The 19,011-nt window shown below is 36.1% G+C and overlaps 1 protein-coding gene across 15 annotated transcripts in view; it reads right to left on the bottom strand.

The window, feature by feature from the left end:
- Positions 1–19,011, bottom strand: part of EPHA6 (EPH receptor A6) — an 811,402-nt gene that overhangs the window by 241,446 nt on the left and 550,945 nt on the right. For 11 of the 15 annotated variants that reach the window (XR_004299778.1, XM_032406359.1, XM_032406369.1 and 8 more), the window contains 2 exons: positions 17,906–17,953; positions 17,334–17,496 (listed from right to left, as the gene is read on the bottom strand). Coding sequence is in view for 14 of the 15 variants with exons in the window: in XM_032406359.1 (XP_032262250.1) it covers positions 17,334–17,496; positions 17,906–17,953 (211 nt within the window). In the remaining variant the exon portion in view is untranslated. Of the gene's footprint in view, positions 1–17,333; positions 17,497–17,905; positions 17,954–19,011 lie in introns of those variants that run through there. The other 4 variants (XM_032406358.1, XM_032406360.1, XM_032406370.1 and 1 more) reach the window with 2 other exon arrangements.

Raw genomic sequence — 19,011 nt, 5'->3', positions numbered from 1 at the left:
TTGGAGCAGATTCAACTGTGCTTCGTAAAGACAATCTTTGCTTTGCTTCCAGCCCATTTCACTGCAAATGGAAGGATGGGCAAAAATATTGGTTGGGTGTCTTGCCTTTAGCAGTGGAAAGATTTCTGTATTTCTTCACTTTTTTTTAAAAGTATTTGTACGATCTATCAGCATGAAAATAGAGAAATCACATTCTAAGCTCTCTTTAAAGACTAACCTCAAAATTCTAAGTTTCCTCTGAGGTATCTGTTCAGCCCTGTCTCTGAAAACTGCCTTTGCCTCCACAGCAGGGTCTTGCAAAATTGTTCTCTCTGTCCCTGGTCCCTACTCACATGAATTGGATTAGGGATGGAGACCTGATTCATATTGGGCCCAAACACGATTGCTGTTCCAGGAATTTGGAATTAGGATTCATGGTCAGTTTGGTGGTTTTGGCTGGAATGAATGGGAGATGTGAATCTGCAAGCCATGAAGCAGATAGATATATTTTCCTAAATGAACATATACACAAGTAAAACTAGTCCTAGGAGAGAGAAACAGAAACGAGTGGCTGTTTCTGTTTTAGTGTGGACCAAAAAAGACTAGTCGCCTTTCATTTCAAGAGCTTTCTAGTTTCTTGTTTCAGTCCTTTTTGAAGCCTAGCCATGTTTACTCCCCATGATTCCATGGTGGCCCTGTCTGGGACCTTCTTAAATCTCTTTTTACTTAACCTAGCTCATGGTATATTTGATACCTGCAATCAAAGGGCCTTAGGGTCTTCTGATTTTTAGTTTCTGACCAAAGAACAAATTTTTAGAAAATTAACTTTAAGAGTGATTCTTTTTCATTCACTTCCCAGGTATATTAGCTCTTTTGAAGTCTGTATGCATGGAATTATATTAAGTAATCTTCCTCCCTCATTTCATTGCCAGCATGGAAATCTCCTTCCATCAGTGACACTTTACCTTGGGTCTGCTTCTATCAAAGGTTGTGGTCACAAAAGACCACGTTAAAAAAACACACTGCTGCATTTGTTGAAAAAACTCTGCCTGAGGTCATTATCCTCAGATTCCTCATCTGTCTTTCCTACATTTGTGCTTCGTATCATAAAAGCATGAGGACTTCTCTATTCCCTGGCTGCTTCCATAAATCTCAGAGGCAGAGATGATGTACGTGTGGTGCACCTCTAGTAATAATCCTCAAAATGAGATTCTGTTCCCTCTTATTTCTATGGATCAAATTTTCTACTTCTAGTTCAAATTTAGTAAAAGTTTTGTGTATGTGTTTTAGATCGCCTCAACTGTTTTTAGGGAGAAGAGAAATGCAAATAAAAGTTAACATTCCTCTGTTTAGTTAACAATTAAGAGTAATTTAGATAAGTTAGCATATATATGGAAAAATCATGCTACTTACTGCTTAAGACATTTAGCTTTCTTCCTAGAACATGAAATTTGACTATACTTTTAATTCTCTCTCATCTCTAGTAATAGGTATTAATGACTTAGATTGGCTATATGTATGTTTGGGCATGTTCTGTTAAACAAAATTCTTGATTAAATAATTCTGGATGAATTACAAAAAGTGTAATAGAGATCATTTCTATCTCCTTTTAAAACATGAGAAGAATTTCCAAATTCCACATACTTATTAGCTTGACTAATTCATGTGTTACATTCCTTATTTTGGTGGTGGTGGGGGTGGGGGTAATGGAGGTGCATACATCTAGCTTCAAGTGAGGTTTTCTACACTGCTTCTCTTCTGAATGTTAACAAAAGGTATTTTTCTAATTGTTTTTGTTTTCCAAACTGAGCTTTGCTATTTTTCACCTGTCCCGATGCCCCAATTTCCAGAGTATAAGCTACTGGAAGTCTTAAGGTAAGGGTGCATATAAGACTCCTTCAACTATCTTCACATTCATGGACCAAGTAGGAATGCCTCCATTTCTCCTCTGGTATGTAAGTCCTTGTGCCTTAGAGGCACAGATCACTGATCAATGTAAAGGTACAATTACCCCATCAATCTCTTATGTACTCACTTTTCACCTTCCTTTCTCCCTTCATCTTAAGCAGTAAGAGCATTGTGAAAAATGATGACAGAGACATAGTCTCATGTGCAGAAGTTTGTGTATTTTAATGAAAATTCATTAAATTTATCTTACCTCAAGGGTATGATCATAAATGATATACTTTTACAATGCTTAAAAATATTGCTGAAATCAAGCAAACAGCCATTGTAAAGGTACATAACTTAAAAAAAAAAAATCTCCATGGGGGGTGGGGCGGTGGAGCATCTGCCTCTTGATTTCATCTCGGGTCATGATCTCAGGGTCATGGCATTGAGCCCTTTGTCAGGCTTGCTCTGTGCTCAGCTCAGAGTCTGCTTGTCCCTCTCCCTCTGCTTCTTCCTCCACCCCCAACTCAGCGTGCACTCTCTCACTCTCTCTCAAGTAAATAAGTAAAATCTTTAAAAAAATCTCCATGGGTATTAACTGGGTATCTTTACATGTTTTTGTTTAACTCAATTTGAAATCTATCATCCCTGTGGACACTTAAGCAGGATGAGAGGGAGAAAAATGACAAAAAGCTAGCTCATTTTTAAATGGTGCAGCTTCTTCGACAGATAAATACAAACAGTGAGAAGTGATTTAGAAGGCCTCCAAAGGCATTTTGAATGCTGCAGTACAGAACATGACATAAAAAAGAAGAATGTGCTAAAGGCAATTAGATAACTCCGTTTTCTTGTTCTCACTTGTTTGTCTGCTGGGCAACTTGGATTAATTTGGGAAAGAATGGAAGAGCCCTCTTTCCAGTCATTATGCAAGGTAAAAATGTGTTTTTATAAAAGTTCAAATATTCTCAAACCTGTATCTGTTCCATAATTTGAAAAAGTAAAATCCTTCCTCAAACAAGATATTCTGTGCTCATTACTTATAGAACTTACAGTATAACTAAATACCTATTCTCAGCCAAAATATAATTTTCAATATACAGCTAAATTTTATTTTCTTTGGATTGCTTATTCCTGTGCAAGGAAATCAGTTAGATATTTATTTATTTAATTAAAAAAATTATTGTGGGATAGGTGGTTGTGAGTCATTTCTACTTAAAAACTGAGAATTCCACAGAAAGTTCCTAAGGAAGTTTTCTTTCTAGAATTACATTTTTTTCCTTTTTAAAAAAGTTTTTCTTTCTTCTTTATGAAATGAGTGGCAGCTGATTTACAGTACAGGCTCATACAAAAAATCATAATGGACCCAATATATGATTGACTGTATCAGAAGAAGGATAGTCATTATTCTAACAAACACTTCTGGAGTGCTTACGTGTGCTGTCTGCAGTTCTAAACACTTCATATGTATTTTAGGATCTACTTTATAGATGGGGAACCTGAGGCACAAAAAGTTAATTAACTTGCCATGGTTACACAGATAGAAGTAGCTGAACCAAAATTTATGTACAGATAGCCTAGCTTAGAGTTGCAGTTTCTAATCTTTATGCTATATTGTGCGGAAATCTTTTATGATTTAAGTATTTAAAAGAAAAGTGGCCCAACCCATAAATAACCTGATTACCACAGAAACAGGAGGGACAGTGGTTCTGGGTCCACAAGGTGATGTTGCTGGAATAGGACGATGGAGACTCCCTGACTTGCAAACTGTGCTGGTTCAGTCCTGGTATCTCAGAAGTTCAAGCATGGAGCTGCTTTGTCCACCACTCCAGTGCTTAGGCACTGGGAGGCCAACTCATCTGGGGAATCCCACTCACCCTTATATGTCACCTATAAAATTAAAAAAAAACTATAACACCAAGAGTAATCAGCTGTCTCAAGGGTAAGCTAATGTGCATGAAAAATAAATGTCAAAGTGAAGAATCAGAGAATGACTTGATTGCTATAGTAGGGTGTCTAGATCCAAGAAGATAAGAATATTATTTCATTTTCTAAAGACAATTTTGAAATTTCTAGAGTGGAATTTTAGGGCTGAAAATTAATACCAATAATGTCAGTATGGATACTCAACATTTATTGAACCCTAACCACAGAAGTACTAGATATTCTAAGTACTTCACATGCATTGAACCAATGCATACTCACAAGAACACTAGAAAGTAGGTGGTATTCTTATCCGTATTTTTCCTGATGTGGAAACTGAGGCATAGAGTGGTTAGCTGACTTGTACAAAGGTAGTGATAGGGTCAAGATCTAAATCCAGGGCTAAGTCCAAAGCTTGAACTTTTAACTAAAATTCACTAGTTTTCTTTAGCTGTCTATCTGTGAAGTATCTGCCAAGTTGAATTGCATGAATCAGCTGCTATCCTGAAAAATTTCCTTGTTCTTTCTGCTTATTTATATCCTTCCTTTTCTTCAGGGCCAAGGTGAAGGCCCTTCTCCACAGAGTGCTTGCCAGCTTCCTAGCTCACAGCAATAATTCAAATTATAGTGATAGTTAACATTTAGTGATCACATTAGAAGACAGGCACTCCTTATTCTCCTTCTCAGCTTTACTCTCCTCCAGAGCATCTCTCATCACCTGGCTTCAAGGAGGTTTCCTGGGGCACAGATTCTGCAGTGTGGCTTTGCAGGTAGCAGGTGTATTGAGGACTGACCTCAGCATGGACAGGTTGGGAAGTGAGGGGAGCAGAAATGGGAAAAGGGAGCAGTTGAACTGCCATGTGGTAGCTACAAAAACCTCTGCAGATCTCAAGGGCCAAGATGACCCTTCACAGCTGTCTTGAAATGAACATTGGGACTCAGCTTTGTGCCTCACAATGACCAGACTTGGATTCTGTCCACCTCTGGGGAGAGGAAATTACTCTGGGGAATGCAGCTTCTTTTGGACAGAGGCAATGTCTGGAGAGGAATTCAGCCAGGAGCCTTCAGCAGGCCGCACTCCCACTAGCTAAGAGATTAGGTAAGTGCCTGGGTCCTGAAGGGGAGGTCTAGGCAACACACCAGAGCTCTTCATCACTTAACATTCTAAATACTTTACTCATTGTTTGCTTATTGTCTCCCTCCTCTCTGGAACGTAAGCTCTAGGACAGGACACCAAGTATCTTTGTCTATTTCTGCTATATCCACAGCATGTAGAACAGCACTTAGTACAGAGTACAGAGTGTGTTTTCACCAATATTTTTTAATAAATCAGTGTACAAACAAATAAATAAATTTCCAGTTTTCTGATGAGGAAAGCAAAGCTAACATAGACTAAACAGCCTTCCTTAGGTCCTAATACCTAGGGATAGCAGAGCTTGGTCTGGCCCAAATCCTTAACTACTTCACTCAGAAGTTCTCTATTTTTAGAGCAAGGGTAGCTCATTTAGCACATTCCCTTTATTTTATTGATGAGAAACTAATGTCTAAAGTGGAGAATGGTCATGAGCCAAGATACCAAGGCTTACATTGTCTTTACCAATTAGACCATCCAACCAAGTAACCTAGCCTGAGACAAGTCCATGACACCCTTGTGTGGCATATTAATCTTGGTATCTAACTTTGCTTTGCTAACATATCACCTTTATGATATCTAGATTCATGAAGTTTTCCAGATAATTTCCAGAACATCTGCAACTGACCAACTTTTGTTGAAAGTTTGGCATGAGATGGCTCAGCTCCAGTTTTCTCAGGAGGCTCTGGTGAACAGGTCATAATTCACTGTGTCTTGAAAGTCCAGATACCAAATATGAACTGTCAAGGAGAAATATGCAGGCTTACATCCTGGCAGAGAACAAGCATGTGTTAGAATTTAAATTGATAATTCCCAAGGTTCCAGCACCTTCGGTAGGTGAATTCTAAAGCTAAAATAGTCTCTAGGGAGTTTGGAAGTTATGACAGCTATAGGAGGGACAATGAAAAAGATATTTGGAAGGTTTTATTTTTAGTGTGGATAAAATGAAGGTGAGAAAATTAGATGTGTTAGCAATGGTACCAGAGAAGTCAGTTATGGGAAGCTCATTCCGTTTGGCTTGCCCGTCTCCAAACTACAGATAAAGGGAAGAAAAATAAAAACTCAGGAAGGTTTCGGCCTCCTGGAAAGATCAGAGACAGCATCGCATGGCCCTTGCCTGTCTATGACTCCAGTCACATGTCTTGTATTTTCTGTACCAAGATCATCACCCCCGACACTCCTTACCCCCACCTCTGTTGAAGCTGCTTGTTCTCTAACTAGAGTGTGCCTCGGAATCACTTGGAGGGCTTGTTAAAACAGAATGCTGGGTTCACCCCCGGAGTTTCGGATTCAGCAGGTATATGGTTAGAGTCTGAAAATCTGCATTTCTAACATTTTCTCAGGTGTTGCTGCTGATTTTGGTGCAGGGCCCACATTTTGAAAACCACAGTTCTAGCCACACTAAAATGCTTTCAGTTACTAGAAGGTTCCATACTCACTTTCATCTGTACACTTGCATGCCTGCCCACATGAGAGAACAGAAGCTCCCCGATCCTCTTATCTTACCCCCACCTCACCCTCCACCCCCCTCACTAGCATGGCCACGTTTTATTTAACTTTAAAGTTTCCTTTAAGATAGCACTTCTTTTTGGAAGCTTTCCTTGATATAAGTTTGTTTGGGTTCTCCTTGTGCTTCCCAAATTGTCACATACAACCTTGAAACCTTGTATAATTTTCTGAACCTCTCACAAGCTTTTGTGAAAGCAGGGAACAAATCTATTCTTTTTATCTTTGAATCCACAGCGCCTCCTTCTATATCTGGCCCATGGGTTAGTACTTTTAGACCAAGTGAAAGACTGAATGAATAAATTGAACAATTAAACATTCTGCTTGCTTTAGCTTTTGCTGCTTCCTTTCACATGCCCTTTACTTTCTCTCTCATTATGTCAAATTTAGAAACAAACTTTGTATCAAATTTAGAAATAAACTCTCTTACTCCCAAGGATAACAACTTAAGCAACAATATTTAAGACACCGTCAATTTCATTTCTTCATCTCAAAATGAGAATAGGAAGAGTGCATGAATGCAAAATATATGTATTACACGTATGTATGCACGTATAAATATGTATGCTAAATTCAGTAAGCAATATTGCACTGTTTATTGTTTACAGAAATGCTGAAAATGCTTGTTGAAAAAACCATTTAGTCTGCTTTCTCTTTTTGTATCCAGCAAATATAAGATATTTATTTTAAAAATAACTATAGTGCAAGAGCATTTTTTAAAGGATGCTCAGTTTTCCAAAAGCATAAGAGAATATGAAATTCGGTTTGTTGTGAATCAGCTATTTTATATCTGGTGGTAAAGTTACCATATTCTGCTACTTTGCCTATCTTTACAGTGCGGTAATATGCTCATGCATGTCATGCTCCGGTTTGTGCACACACAGCTAAATCTTTTAAAGGGCTCCAGCTATTTTGCCAGAAATTCTTGTTATTTACCTTAAATTCACTGAACTACCGTTTCTCTTGAAAAAGTATAGTGTAATGCAAATACTTAAGCTGTTTATTAATGCTTCAAACAAGATTTGGGAGAGCTGGCTGGGTTTATTTTATAAACATCTGTCCATTCAGTATTGTGACTTCCCAGTGAGGTACAGCAAAAAAAAGATGACTTGGGGTGCCTGGGTGGCTCAGTTGTTAAGCGTCTGCCTTTGGCTCAGGTCATGATCTCAGGGTCCTGGGATCGAGCCCCGCATTGGGCTCCCTGCTCAGCGGGAAGCCGGCTTCTCCCTCTCCCACTCCCCCTGCCTGTATTCCCTCTCTCGCTGTGTCTCTCTCTGTCCAATAAATAAATAAAATTTTTTAAAAAAACAACAGATGACTTGCACTGAATGAATACAGATTTAAAAGATGTTACATTAGATAATTTAAACTTATTTTTTATTGCATCTTGGTACTATACAAATAGAAAAACTCAAACTACGTCTTTACGTTTTGACATAGGCAGATAATATTTAGTATTTATATATTTTATATAAAATACTTTTCACCCACCTTGGACAGTTTGACAACTCTTTCATTCAACTCTCAAGTTTTTCAGCTCTAAAAGTGATCTCTTACCATATGGATAGAATTCCACTGGGAAGTAGGAAAGCAAGCTGTAAAAGGAAGCAAGCCCTGTGGGCTGTGTCATCCTTGCAGTCTGGGATTTCCTAAAGGACAATTTCATCCTAGCATCAGGTGTTTCTGCCCTCTCCCTGTAAAAACCACAGCTATGTATCACCACTGGGCACCATTCCACAACTAGCTAGAACTCCCCTCATGCTTTAGAATACATTCCAGAAGTAGCTACTGAATAACACAATACTCCTTATCCTGTCTTGGGCAGAGTACATAGTTGTGCAACAGATGGAAGTAGGAGATCAGCCATAATTAAGAATCCCACCAGCAGTTCCAGCTAGGTTATATATAGTTATATAAGAGATTAGTTTTTCTTTACTTTGCCCTTAATGCTTTCCTAACCACTAGAATATGACATTTAAAAAAGTCACTTCAAGATACAAATTAATAAAGCTGATTTGTGTAGTCTGAAGAATGGCTGTAATCCTTCATGTATTATATAGGGAATATATTTTTCACTAAATCTAAGCAATTTGAAATGTCTAAGGAACATCTTTCTCTCTAGAAGAATTCAAGGTTGTAAAGTCAAATAACTTGACAGAAAAATTCAGGCAATTTATATGATAGCTGATAGAAAAAAAATCCATTTCCTCCCAAATCAAGTCAAATTAAAATTAGACTTTGAGAATGGCATATATAGGAAACTCTGTTAGAAGAGTCTCTGTTGTGGCTTAATGGTGAGCTTCCTGAAGATAGAGAATGTTTATCATTCATATTTGCTTTTTTTTCCCTCCAGCTTTATTGAGGTATAACTGACAAATAAAAATTGCATATACTTATGGTATGCAATGTGATGTTTGGATATAAGTATACATTGTGAAATGATCACCACAATCAAGCTAATTAGTATATCCATCACCTGACATAGTTATTGTGCGTGTGTATGTGTGTGTGAGAGAGTGTGTGTATGTGGTAAGAACATTTAAGATCTACTCTTCTAGAAAATTTCAAATACACAATGCAGTACTATTAACTATAGTCACCATGCTATATTATTAGATCTTCAGAACTTACTCATCCTGCATAACTGACATTTTGTACCCTTTGACCAGCATTCAGCACACTGTTATTAATATATATGCACAAAAATACAAATAAGATACTGAAAATATATAGATAAAATAATAAAATAATAGAATACATGTAATTTGTTTGAAATAACAGATGCATGCTAGTTGACTATTTACTAGACAATATCAACTTATTTGATATTCACTGAAAGCCTTCTATGTGTCAGCAAAGCAATATAAGAGACACAAAAACGAATAAGAAATGGTTCCTGATTTCAAAAAAAACCCCACAAAACTTCCAGTCAAGGGATGCTGGCTAATACCCCAAAGAAATCATATTTTTGTATATGTTGCTGTAGGTTATTGGCTTAAAATAAGCCTATATTCTGTTTTCCCTTTTTGATTTGAGACAAATTGTAACACTGCATGTTAATATGCACATTTTATAATTTCTAAGTACATATTATTAGTCAATGATTTTTTTCCAGCCCATTTAACAAAGTTATGATCTTTATTTTTCGTATTGGAACCTTCAATCTGTCTTACAGTACATGAGCCTGGTTCCCATCATTTAAAGTCTTCATTTGATCCAGGCAAAATGGAAGCAAAATATCCTTTTTTTATCAAAGTCTTGTTAAAAGGAGACTTCCATTCTCTATGCAAACAGTTACTCTTCACCAAGTCCCTGCTCATGTAAGGTAGTCAGACTAAGTACATTATTTTGTCCCTTTAGAGTTATACTTGGTCTACCATGTGTGCATTAATCTAGAAATCTGTATTAAAACACACATAGCTCTTTGAACTTGATGCATGGTGATTTATATATAATTATAGTCTTCTGAAAATCTGTGTTTGTATTCAAACACACTTTATGTTAGGGAAGAATATAATTGGTTAAGGGAGGGTGAAGAATTGGAGGCAAGAATAAAAAAAGAATCATGTAGAAAATCAGAGGTAATGACCAAGCTGAATAAGAAAAATAAAAACACTGACTGGGTATAAAGGGAATTCAGTCCTAGTTTTGAGCATTAATATGAAAAATACTATCCCCATATAATATAATATGCCCATTCCAACACTTACTAGCTGTGGGAATGTGGTAAGTTACTAAATTTCTTTGTGTTTCAGTTTCCTGATCCATAAAATGGACATGATAATAGTATCTACTTCAAAGGTTAGTAGCCACAAAGAATAGAATAGTGCTTGGAAAATAATTAGAACTCAATAAATATTATCTGGTGGAATCTCAAGGTTAGAAGTTACATTAAAATTGTATCACAACCTCCTAAACAAAGCAAGGATTTCCTTTATGATATGCTAAAAAAGTATCCAGCTAGTTTCAGTACAAATTCTTATCATGAGGGGCATTCATTACTTCATAAGGTAGGCCAATTTATAGCTGGACAACCTAACTGCTAGAAAATTCTTCTTTCCTACTGATGTTTGCATTTAGATAGCTATGGTTGCCAAAACTGAAAGTGCTATTGATTGGGGAAAAAAAAATGTTCTATTGATTGGAGATTATTTCAAATTAAAATCTTACATACTTGAATTCATCCTCCTCTGGGTAGACTCATAAATATGAAATCTGCCTCTTGCTTGATTAATTAACTTTTTTATTACTCCACCAGGGTCAGCTGGTCCTCTTTCTGCTTCATGCTTCACCATTAATAACCGTCCCCAAATTTCTGGCTACTGTTAATAATGATGTAGCTAATTTCATCCTAAGTAATTGAAGCAGTACAGATTGGGCTTCAACCAATAGACCAGATCAAACACAATAGAATTTTTTTTTAAGCATAATAGAGATTTTTTTTAAAAGGTAGTTTAGGGAAGAAAATATGTCGCACAACAACAAGAATATCATTTAACTCTACCTAAAATGCCCTCAATTATAGAATTAACAATTAATTTGTAATCAAAGTTCCACATATCATGTCTCTATACAACTCAAGCCAGTGACAGCCTGACAGCCAAAATAAAACAAGCTAAAATGTTTATCCATGGCAAATAAAAATATTTGATTCTTTCTGTTTAGACTGGCAGGCAACATGCTATTCTCCCAATTTTAGCCTTTTAAAAATTATATGTTATTCATTTATTTGATTAAATATGCACTGGAAACTATAAACAAGACATTTCGTGAGACACAAAGATACACTGGCTCTAGTTCTTAACCTCAAAGAGCTAACAATTTAGCAAATAATTGAGCACTTGCACAATAAAATATAGAACGTCTGAGGAAAGAGTGACGATTTTTCCCTGGACTGATCCAGAACATTTCAGGAGGGGTAGCAGATGAGCTGGACTGACCATTTATAACGTGATAGGTTTCTGAATCTTCCAGTTGGAAGTCATAGAAGAAGCTTAGAAATTATGAAGAATCAGAAAATTTCATGTATAAAGCATCCATACATTTTTTCAGAGTTTGTGTTAAGTAGAGGGAGATGGGACAGGAATGATGTTAGTCTGTATTAGGATTGGAGGGAGACTTGAATATTTGTTGAGAAATTCACATTTTATGTGGTAGAAAATACTCAATGCTTTGGAGTTTTTAAGTGTACAGGGTGGAGTATAGAAAAATTAGTCCAATTGAGACATAAAGAACAAATTAGAGAAGAAGGAACAAGAGATACAATATTGAACCTTAATTTCCAGGATCATTTCCCATTTATAAATTGTTAAACTTAATCAAATTACTTAAATATGAAACCATACTAAAAATAGCTAACTCTTATGGGTGTTTCAAAATAATTAAGTGATTAAATTCATTCATTTGTATCTACACTAACACTTTTTGTATAGATGTGTAAGCCATGAAATAAGATTCTATTTTGAAATACCCAGTATGCTTCAGTAATTTATTGTTTGGTTAGTTAACGTTGATCATGATGACTTTTGTGTGGTTACGTTATGTGATATAAACCTAGTCCATTGTTACTACTTTTGGTAAATAATACATTTTAAAATGCTGACAGATGTGGCTTTTGTGTTACAAAAGTGCTTTATGTAGCTTATAGGTAAAAACCTAAGTTTGTATGTTGCTAAAATTTAATGTATAATTAATCCTTCCAGGGGAAAAGAATGTACTGCTTCCATGTTGACAATGTATACTTCTCCTGGGTCTTTTGGATAACAATTAAAGCAATGGGAGAGGTAAACTGCTAATTACTACGTGTAAATTTCCAGCTTTCTTTCAAAAATTGGCTTTAAGCTATGGATTCTGCACCCTTCTGATAGCTTCATAAGTTCACTTCCAGTGTTTAAGTAAAATGTTCAAGTAGGCTGCAATATAGAAGGATATAGTTTATTTGGTTTTAAAAGATATACACATGAAACTACTTTCTGCTACTCTAAAATACATTTGAATATTAGGTAAGTCTTGGTGTGTTAGGGGACTTGGGTGGCTCAGCCAGTTAAACATCTGACTCCTGATTTTAGCTCAGGTCATGATCTCAGGGTCCTGAGTTCGAGTCCTGTGTCTGGCTCTGTGCTCAGTGGGGAGTCTACTTGGGATTCTCCCTCCTTCTCCCCACCCTCCCAGTTCTCTCTCTCTATCTCTCTCAAATAAATAAATTAAAAAAAAAAAGTCTTGGTGTTTTAAATAACCAAATGTTTAACTTCCTTATCTTTAAATTATTTTTATTTTTTTTTCTAAAAAAATGTAGGTGTAATGTTATTATTGCTAAAAATTATATCAAACATCTTTTTTGAGAAGTTTGCAAGGATATGGATAGTACTGGCTATGTAGATAACTTTTTAATTTTAATTGTTATTTTTTTCTCCATTGAAAAGAAGCACATTTTCTCCAGAAAATAAGGACAAAATTATAATAAATATAAGGTGGTAAAAATTTCCTATTGTTTCATTCATATAAGCCAAAAAGGTCTGTACTTAATCTGTGTGTGTTTGATAGTTTTGCGCCTAATATGAATTTCATTTTAATACTGAGAAAATTCTTATATTTTGGGAGCCTTATATTTTGGGAATCTTATATTCTTATATTGACTTGGGAGCCATTCTATTTACCCAAATTCCAGGTTTAGACAAACACATTTTTCAGATTTTTCTGAGATACACTGAAAGATACACTGATCTTTCACCTGTCTCAAGAAGATCCACATGGAATGTTTATATATTCTTACCTGCTTACTACTGATTCTGTAGTTTATTGTAATTTTGTTGTATCTATTCTAAAAAGGTGGGAGAATCAATTACAGTACCTGATAAAAAGACAAGTATACAATAGGTACTCAATAAATGCTGTTAGTGGACATAATATTTAGTTGTACATTCTTTGTCAAAGAGAGGTTAGCAGACATATGAAATACCAGCATTAAAACAGAAAAGTCTTTTGTGATTGTACAGGAGTGATTATCTACCTATTCATGTATATATCTATCAATCAATTAATTACCTATATCTACCCATCTATCTGTCATCTATTTATCTCTCCATATATACATATGTAATGAGGTTATTCTGTAGACTTGGGGAGAGCAGAAACCAACAGGTCTAGGTCAAGTAGGCTCTTTTCATAGTGCTAGCAATCATAATTACTGATCTCTACATTTGTTTAGCCAGTTTCCACTACATAATCTGACTCTGGAAAAAAAATCCAATTGCTGGTCTGGAAGAGCAAGAGCAGTAACTGTGATTGTTATTCAGATGCCACTATATTTGTAGAACATTTGTGGGTTCAGAATACTATGATTTTTTTTTTTAATCTTTTTTTTTTTTTTTTTTAAGATTTTTATTTATTTAACAGAGAGAGAGAGCGCACAAGTAGGCAGAGCGGCAGACAGAGGGAGAGGGAGAAGCAGGCTCTCCGCCGAGCAGGGAGCCCGATGCGGGGCTCGATCCCAGTACCCTGGGATCATGAGCTGAGCCGAAGGCAGCCGCTTAACCGACTGAGCCACCCAGGCGCCCCCAGAATACTATGATTTTGAAAAGGAGTTTTTTCATATTTTATATTACTGTCTTGTTGGCAAACTAAAAGTTGAAGCAAGTAAAACAGATATGGCTAGAGAGAATTAAATTGTAAAGTATTTCACTTTGCTTACTTAAAAAAAAAAAAAAAAAATTGAACCAGACCATCAAATGAGAGAACCTCATCTCTCTTCCCCAACCCACCCCTATCTCTATGCATATATTGTAAAGTTAGTTAATTAAATAGAATGCACAAGAGAGAACTTAGTTCAGGCACTACTCAGGAAACAAAAGCTATAAAAATTAAAAGATGAGCTAGGAGGGTATGAAGAGAAAAAAACTGATGCTGGAGATTGGAATTCATATCATTATATACCTGAATTTATAGTAAACCTGACCATATCCTACTATGACATCATTCACTGAAATTCTCTTCTGGATATAAACAGCATGCTTTGAAAATGCAATTTAAAACTAACCAGATAAAAAATGATCCTTTAAATGATTTTCCCTCTAGGCTGTAAATTGACTTGGGAGCCATTCTATTTACCCAAATTCCAGGTTTAGACAAACACATTTTTCAGATTCTTCTGAGACATTCTGTCTTTCATGTCATTTACGAATCAATGATTCAGAACATGTTTTTTGCTGTCTGCTGTGGCCATTGTCAGATGGTTCTAGGGTTCTAATCCTGCACCTCCACTCACCGATTACCGGATTTTGGTAAATCTACTTATGTTTCTAAAAGGAGAAATAATCTTGTCAGAATTAAAAAGATGAATTGTGTAAATTGCTCAGTATAGGGTCTTGCACCTGTTACTGGTCATGTTACTCCCTAATCAAAACCCTCTCCCAGCTCCTCAGTATCATCAGAAGGCTCAATATCTTTCGCGGGGCCAAAAGAGCACCTTCATGTTGGCCCTTTCTAACTCTCTGCCTTCAGTTCCCACCATTTTACTTTTTTGTCTCCTCACTGCAGCCACACCAAGTTATTTTCTGTTCTTTAAATTTTTCATGCTATCTCAGGCCTCATTGTTTTTGCTATTCTTTTACTACTCCTCTTTCAAGAATGAGCCCCATCTTCTCACCTTCCAACTGACCCCTTCATGACCCATTCATGCTAAACTAGGATTTCTTCTCTATGCTCTCAGAGCACCCTTTGCATATTTGTATGATAGTACATGTCACTAACCTTGTATTTTTTATTTAAATTTTCATTTTCTTCCCACAAATCTAGACTATAAATTATGTGAAGGCTGTTGGTCTTATTATTACTTTTTTAATCCCCAGAACCTCACACAGAGTATGGCACATATTAAGTGTCCTATACATTTTTGTTGGATGAATAAATATTATACTGGGGCATTGGTGAGCATGGGACCTTTTCTGATAAGGAATTTCAAAGTATGTATCTTTTATGTAACAGAAAGAATTCTAGTCCTGAAAGTACAATGAGTTGAAATTTAGAGTTAAACCAAATTAAATTTTTCATATTTAGATCAGAACTTTTTTTTTAAATTAGACTAGATTGTTTTCTCTAGAAGTCCCAAATAAACACAAATGACTTATCTAGATTTAGCCCTATAAATTTGTCTGAGAATATATTTTTGACTTAATGATGTAATACTCAAAAATGTCATACTTTTAAAAAAGATAAATTTCTTCATCTGTGAATGAAAGTAAGAGAAGTGAGATGCAGGGATGCAGTACACAGCGAGAACAACACAATGACAGGACTCTTCCCAGGACCAAACTTTCCTTGAATTGCATCCTCTGGCTCTGCGTGAAGGCAAAGTCTTGACATGGGAGCAGGGGAGAAAGAGTCAGCAGGACATAGCAGGGATGGCACTTTGAATATTTTTATATTGTTCTTAATTATGGAGCTATGTTGTTTTGATAATTACACTCTACTACCAATAATTTCATCTCTAGCTTGAGAAGCCAATAGTCTCCAGCAGGATTATAAATGATCATCACTGATATTACACATCCAGGTTATAAGTGTTCTTTTTATTCATTAGTTTACCCTCTCTTCCTAAGCTGTGTGCCTTCTTAATTATGTTGGTACTCTTCCACTTTTTAGTGAGATATAGTTGCAATGAGGACATTCTTATGAATTGATACTGTTCATCAATGTAAAAATGACAACACTCCTTCCATCACAGAATTTGAAATCCAAACAGCTTCATTTTGAGGGAGTGACAAACTAGAGGAATTGTGGCCTGTTTCATGATCTTACCATTAGCACTTTTTAATAATTCAAATGAAAGAACTTGGCATGATGGTGGAGTAGTTCAGAGCACAGGCCTTGGAAAAAGGTAGCCCTCAGTTTTAAATTTTAGCTTAGCTTCTTACTAGTTGCATATATCTGAACAAATAGCTCTATTTCTCTAGAATTCTCTTTTCTCATGAGTAAAATTAGAAAAATCATACTGGTGTTATTGGATGTTGAAAGGTTTAAATGGAATAATATATATAAAATACATAATTTCTGGCACTTATTAGAAGCTCAATAAATGGTAGCTATTATTGTTATTTATAAAGAATTTTTTATAATATATTTACTATTCTTGAATTCTTATATAAACATGGGTATTTTAGCAATGATGGGGACATATTTTTATTATAATTAGGTATTTGGACATTTTTCCATAGAGGAACATTGCAAAAGCCACCCATATTATCTTTACAAAGTTAGCAGTAAGATAGATTTCTAAAAGCAAAAAAACGAATTCAATGGTAGAGCAGGATTCAGACTAAATAAGACATTTCAAAGCCTATGTTACATGACATTGGAACACCTCACTCCCTTCGTCTCCCATTTTGATTTTCAACACGTCGAGGCTATGGAACTAATTTGAGTTTCTAATTAAGCCCATGTGTCTATATTTAAACTTATAATGTACATTTCAGTGGAGTTTTTCTACTGACCACTGTTTTTTATTGATCTAACAAGCCAAAGCTGCACAATTTTGAACTAACTGCTAAAATCATTTGCTTATGGCTTTATTCTCTTCCAAGTTTTCATTAGTATCATATTATGATGCCAAGACTAGCAAGCAATTAGGCTAACACTGCCCATTGAGACTCTATGTTATAGCTGAGTGATGAATTCTGCATAAAGAGATGTATTTGGGCCACACTACAATTGTGGTAGAGTAAGGCATTTCATGGAGGTATTTAATGATAGCACCAAAACACTAACCAAAATGACTATATGAGTATTTACATGAACAGAATCCTGTTTGATGAGACTATTCACAACTGGGGACATTAGATTTTTAACTATCAGGTCAGATTGGAATAGTACTAAATTAACATCTTATTTTATATGTTTGTGTAAAACTTACTCTCATCTCCTGTTTCAAATTCAAACTTCTGACTGTAGCCACTGTATCCTGTTGCAGTCCTCACTCGGATATGAAATATGTACTTGGTGGCTGGCTTGAGGCCCGTGATGATGACACTGGGTGCCTTGGACCTCGTGGAGGAGTAGGTGAGCTGCTCATGCTCCTGGGGATAGAGAAGAGGAGAAAGGAAATGAAGCAGAGTTATTCCACTTTTTCCTAGAAACAGTCTCAAGTTAAGCTGAGGAATTATGCTCTGAATATAAAAAATATTGATTAAAGAGAGGTGTAAGCATGGTTTTCCAAAATTTAGCATTTAGTTATTTATCATTATGATGCATATGATATGGTCTTGATTCAGAAATTTAGTAAGAAAGATGATTATCTTATATAAACTTGCACTTAGGAGTTTTGGTGATTTGGATTTCTGATCCAACTCTAAGGAATGGTGGTGGCGTGAAAGCACGTTCACACAGAATGGCAGCTGCACCGGGAGCAAAATGTGCGCATCAGATCAGACCACACCAGCAGAGTGCAAGGCGCAAGGTGGGAGAATTCAAGTACCCGCTACTCACTTCTACCCGCAGGTAGTGCCAAAATGCCGGCGCTATCCGTGGGTAGACCTGTGGGTGAAAGAAAAATAAATTAATTGTTTTTTAAAATTTGAAATCGTTTATCCTGAATCAATTGCTTTGTTCCAAAACTCAGTGATGCCACAGTAGTTAACAACTCAAGTTGAGCCCAACTTGAAACGTAAAACTATGAATATTTTCCCTTAAGGGAGAACTGACTTCTCCTCCAGATATCACAGCTTATTTTTTAAAGATGCACAAGTTACACAGTCATCGTGAAGTAGATTTTAAAACAGTCTGCCCGCGAAGGCGCATCAAAGACCCAGAAAGGTATGAAAGACTGACCCCACCTGCAGAATCAGAGGCAGGGATGGAGGCTAGGTTCCCAGGCACCTGCAGTTAACTGCCGAACTACCTCTCCTCACTAACAGGAAGGGTTTACCACAGCTGACTGAATGATCCGGTCAGTCAGGGTCTTTCAAGGGGGCTCTCTTGCCCACCAGCTCAAAACAGGATAGTTCATTTTACCCGCACATAAAAGAGACTGTCCACAATATGCTGGTCGTGGAGGCAAATTAAATTTAATACTGTTTTTGTACAGGGTTACTGTTCAATTAACTTTATAATAATATTTTAATAGGGTATCTGGAAAAAAAAAACTGTATTTGTATGAGTACGTCTTCTAAATTCGTAAGTCAAAGTAGACCATCAGGTCCTCAAGTTAATTCTCCACTATGCTAATAAATCTAACGATAGAAATTCTCAGGGAGGGAAGTGACTTTCAAGATCATTAATTGAATCACACATTTGATGCCTAAATTCTATCTATAATATTCTCATCAAGGTTTCATTTAGCCTTTGCCTGAAAGTCTCTGCTGTTCAGGAGATCTTCCAGATTAACAAACGAAGTTATAAAAATCTACACATGTGTAGAATGTGTCAAACTCCATTTATTTGCTGGGGATGCTTTAAGATTTGGAACTATGAAAATAATTTCCCTTAAGCTACTTTTGAGAAAAATATCCTATTCTTAAAGATCATTTTTAAATTTCATGGCCCTATTTGTCAGAACATTATATGCTACATTGTTCTTCTAAGTCTAGCTGAGG

This window comes from Phoca vitulina, unplaced genomic scaffold (genome assembly GCF_004348235.1).
Source record: "Phoca vitulina isolate PV1807 unplaced genomic scaffold, GSC_HSeal_1.0 scaffold8, whole genome shotgun sequence".
Taxonomy (NCBI): Eukaryota; Metazoa; Chordata; class Mammalia; order Carnivora; family Phocidae; genus Phoca; species Phoca vitulina.
This window is presented reverse-complemented; position numbering and strand designations above follow the sequence as displayed.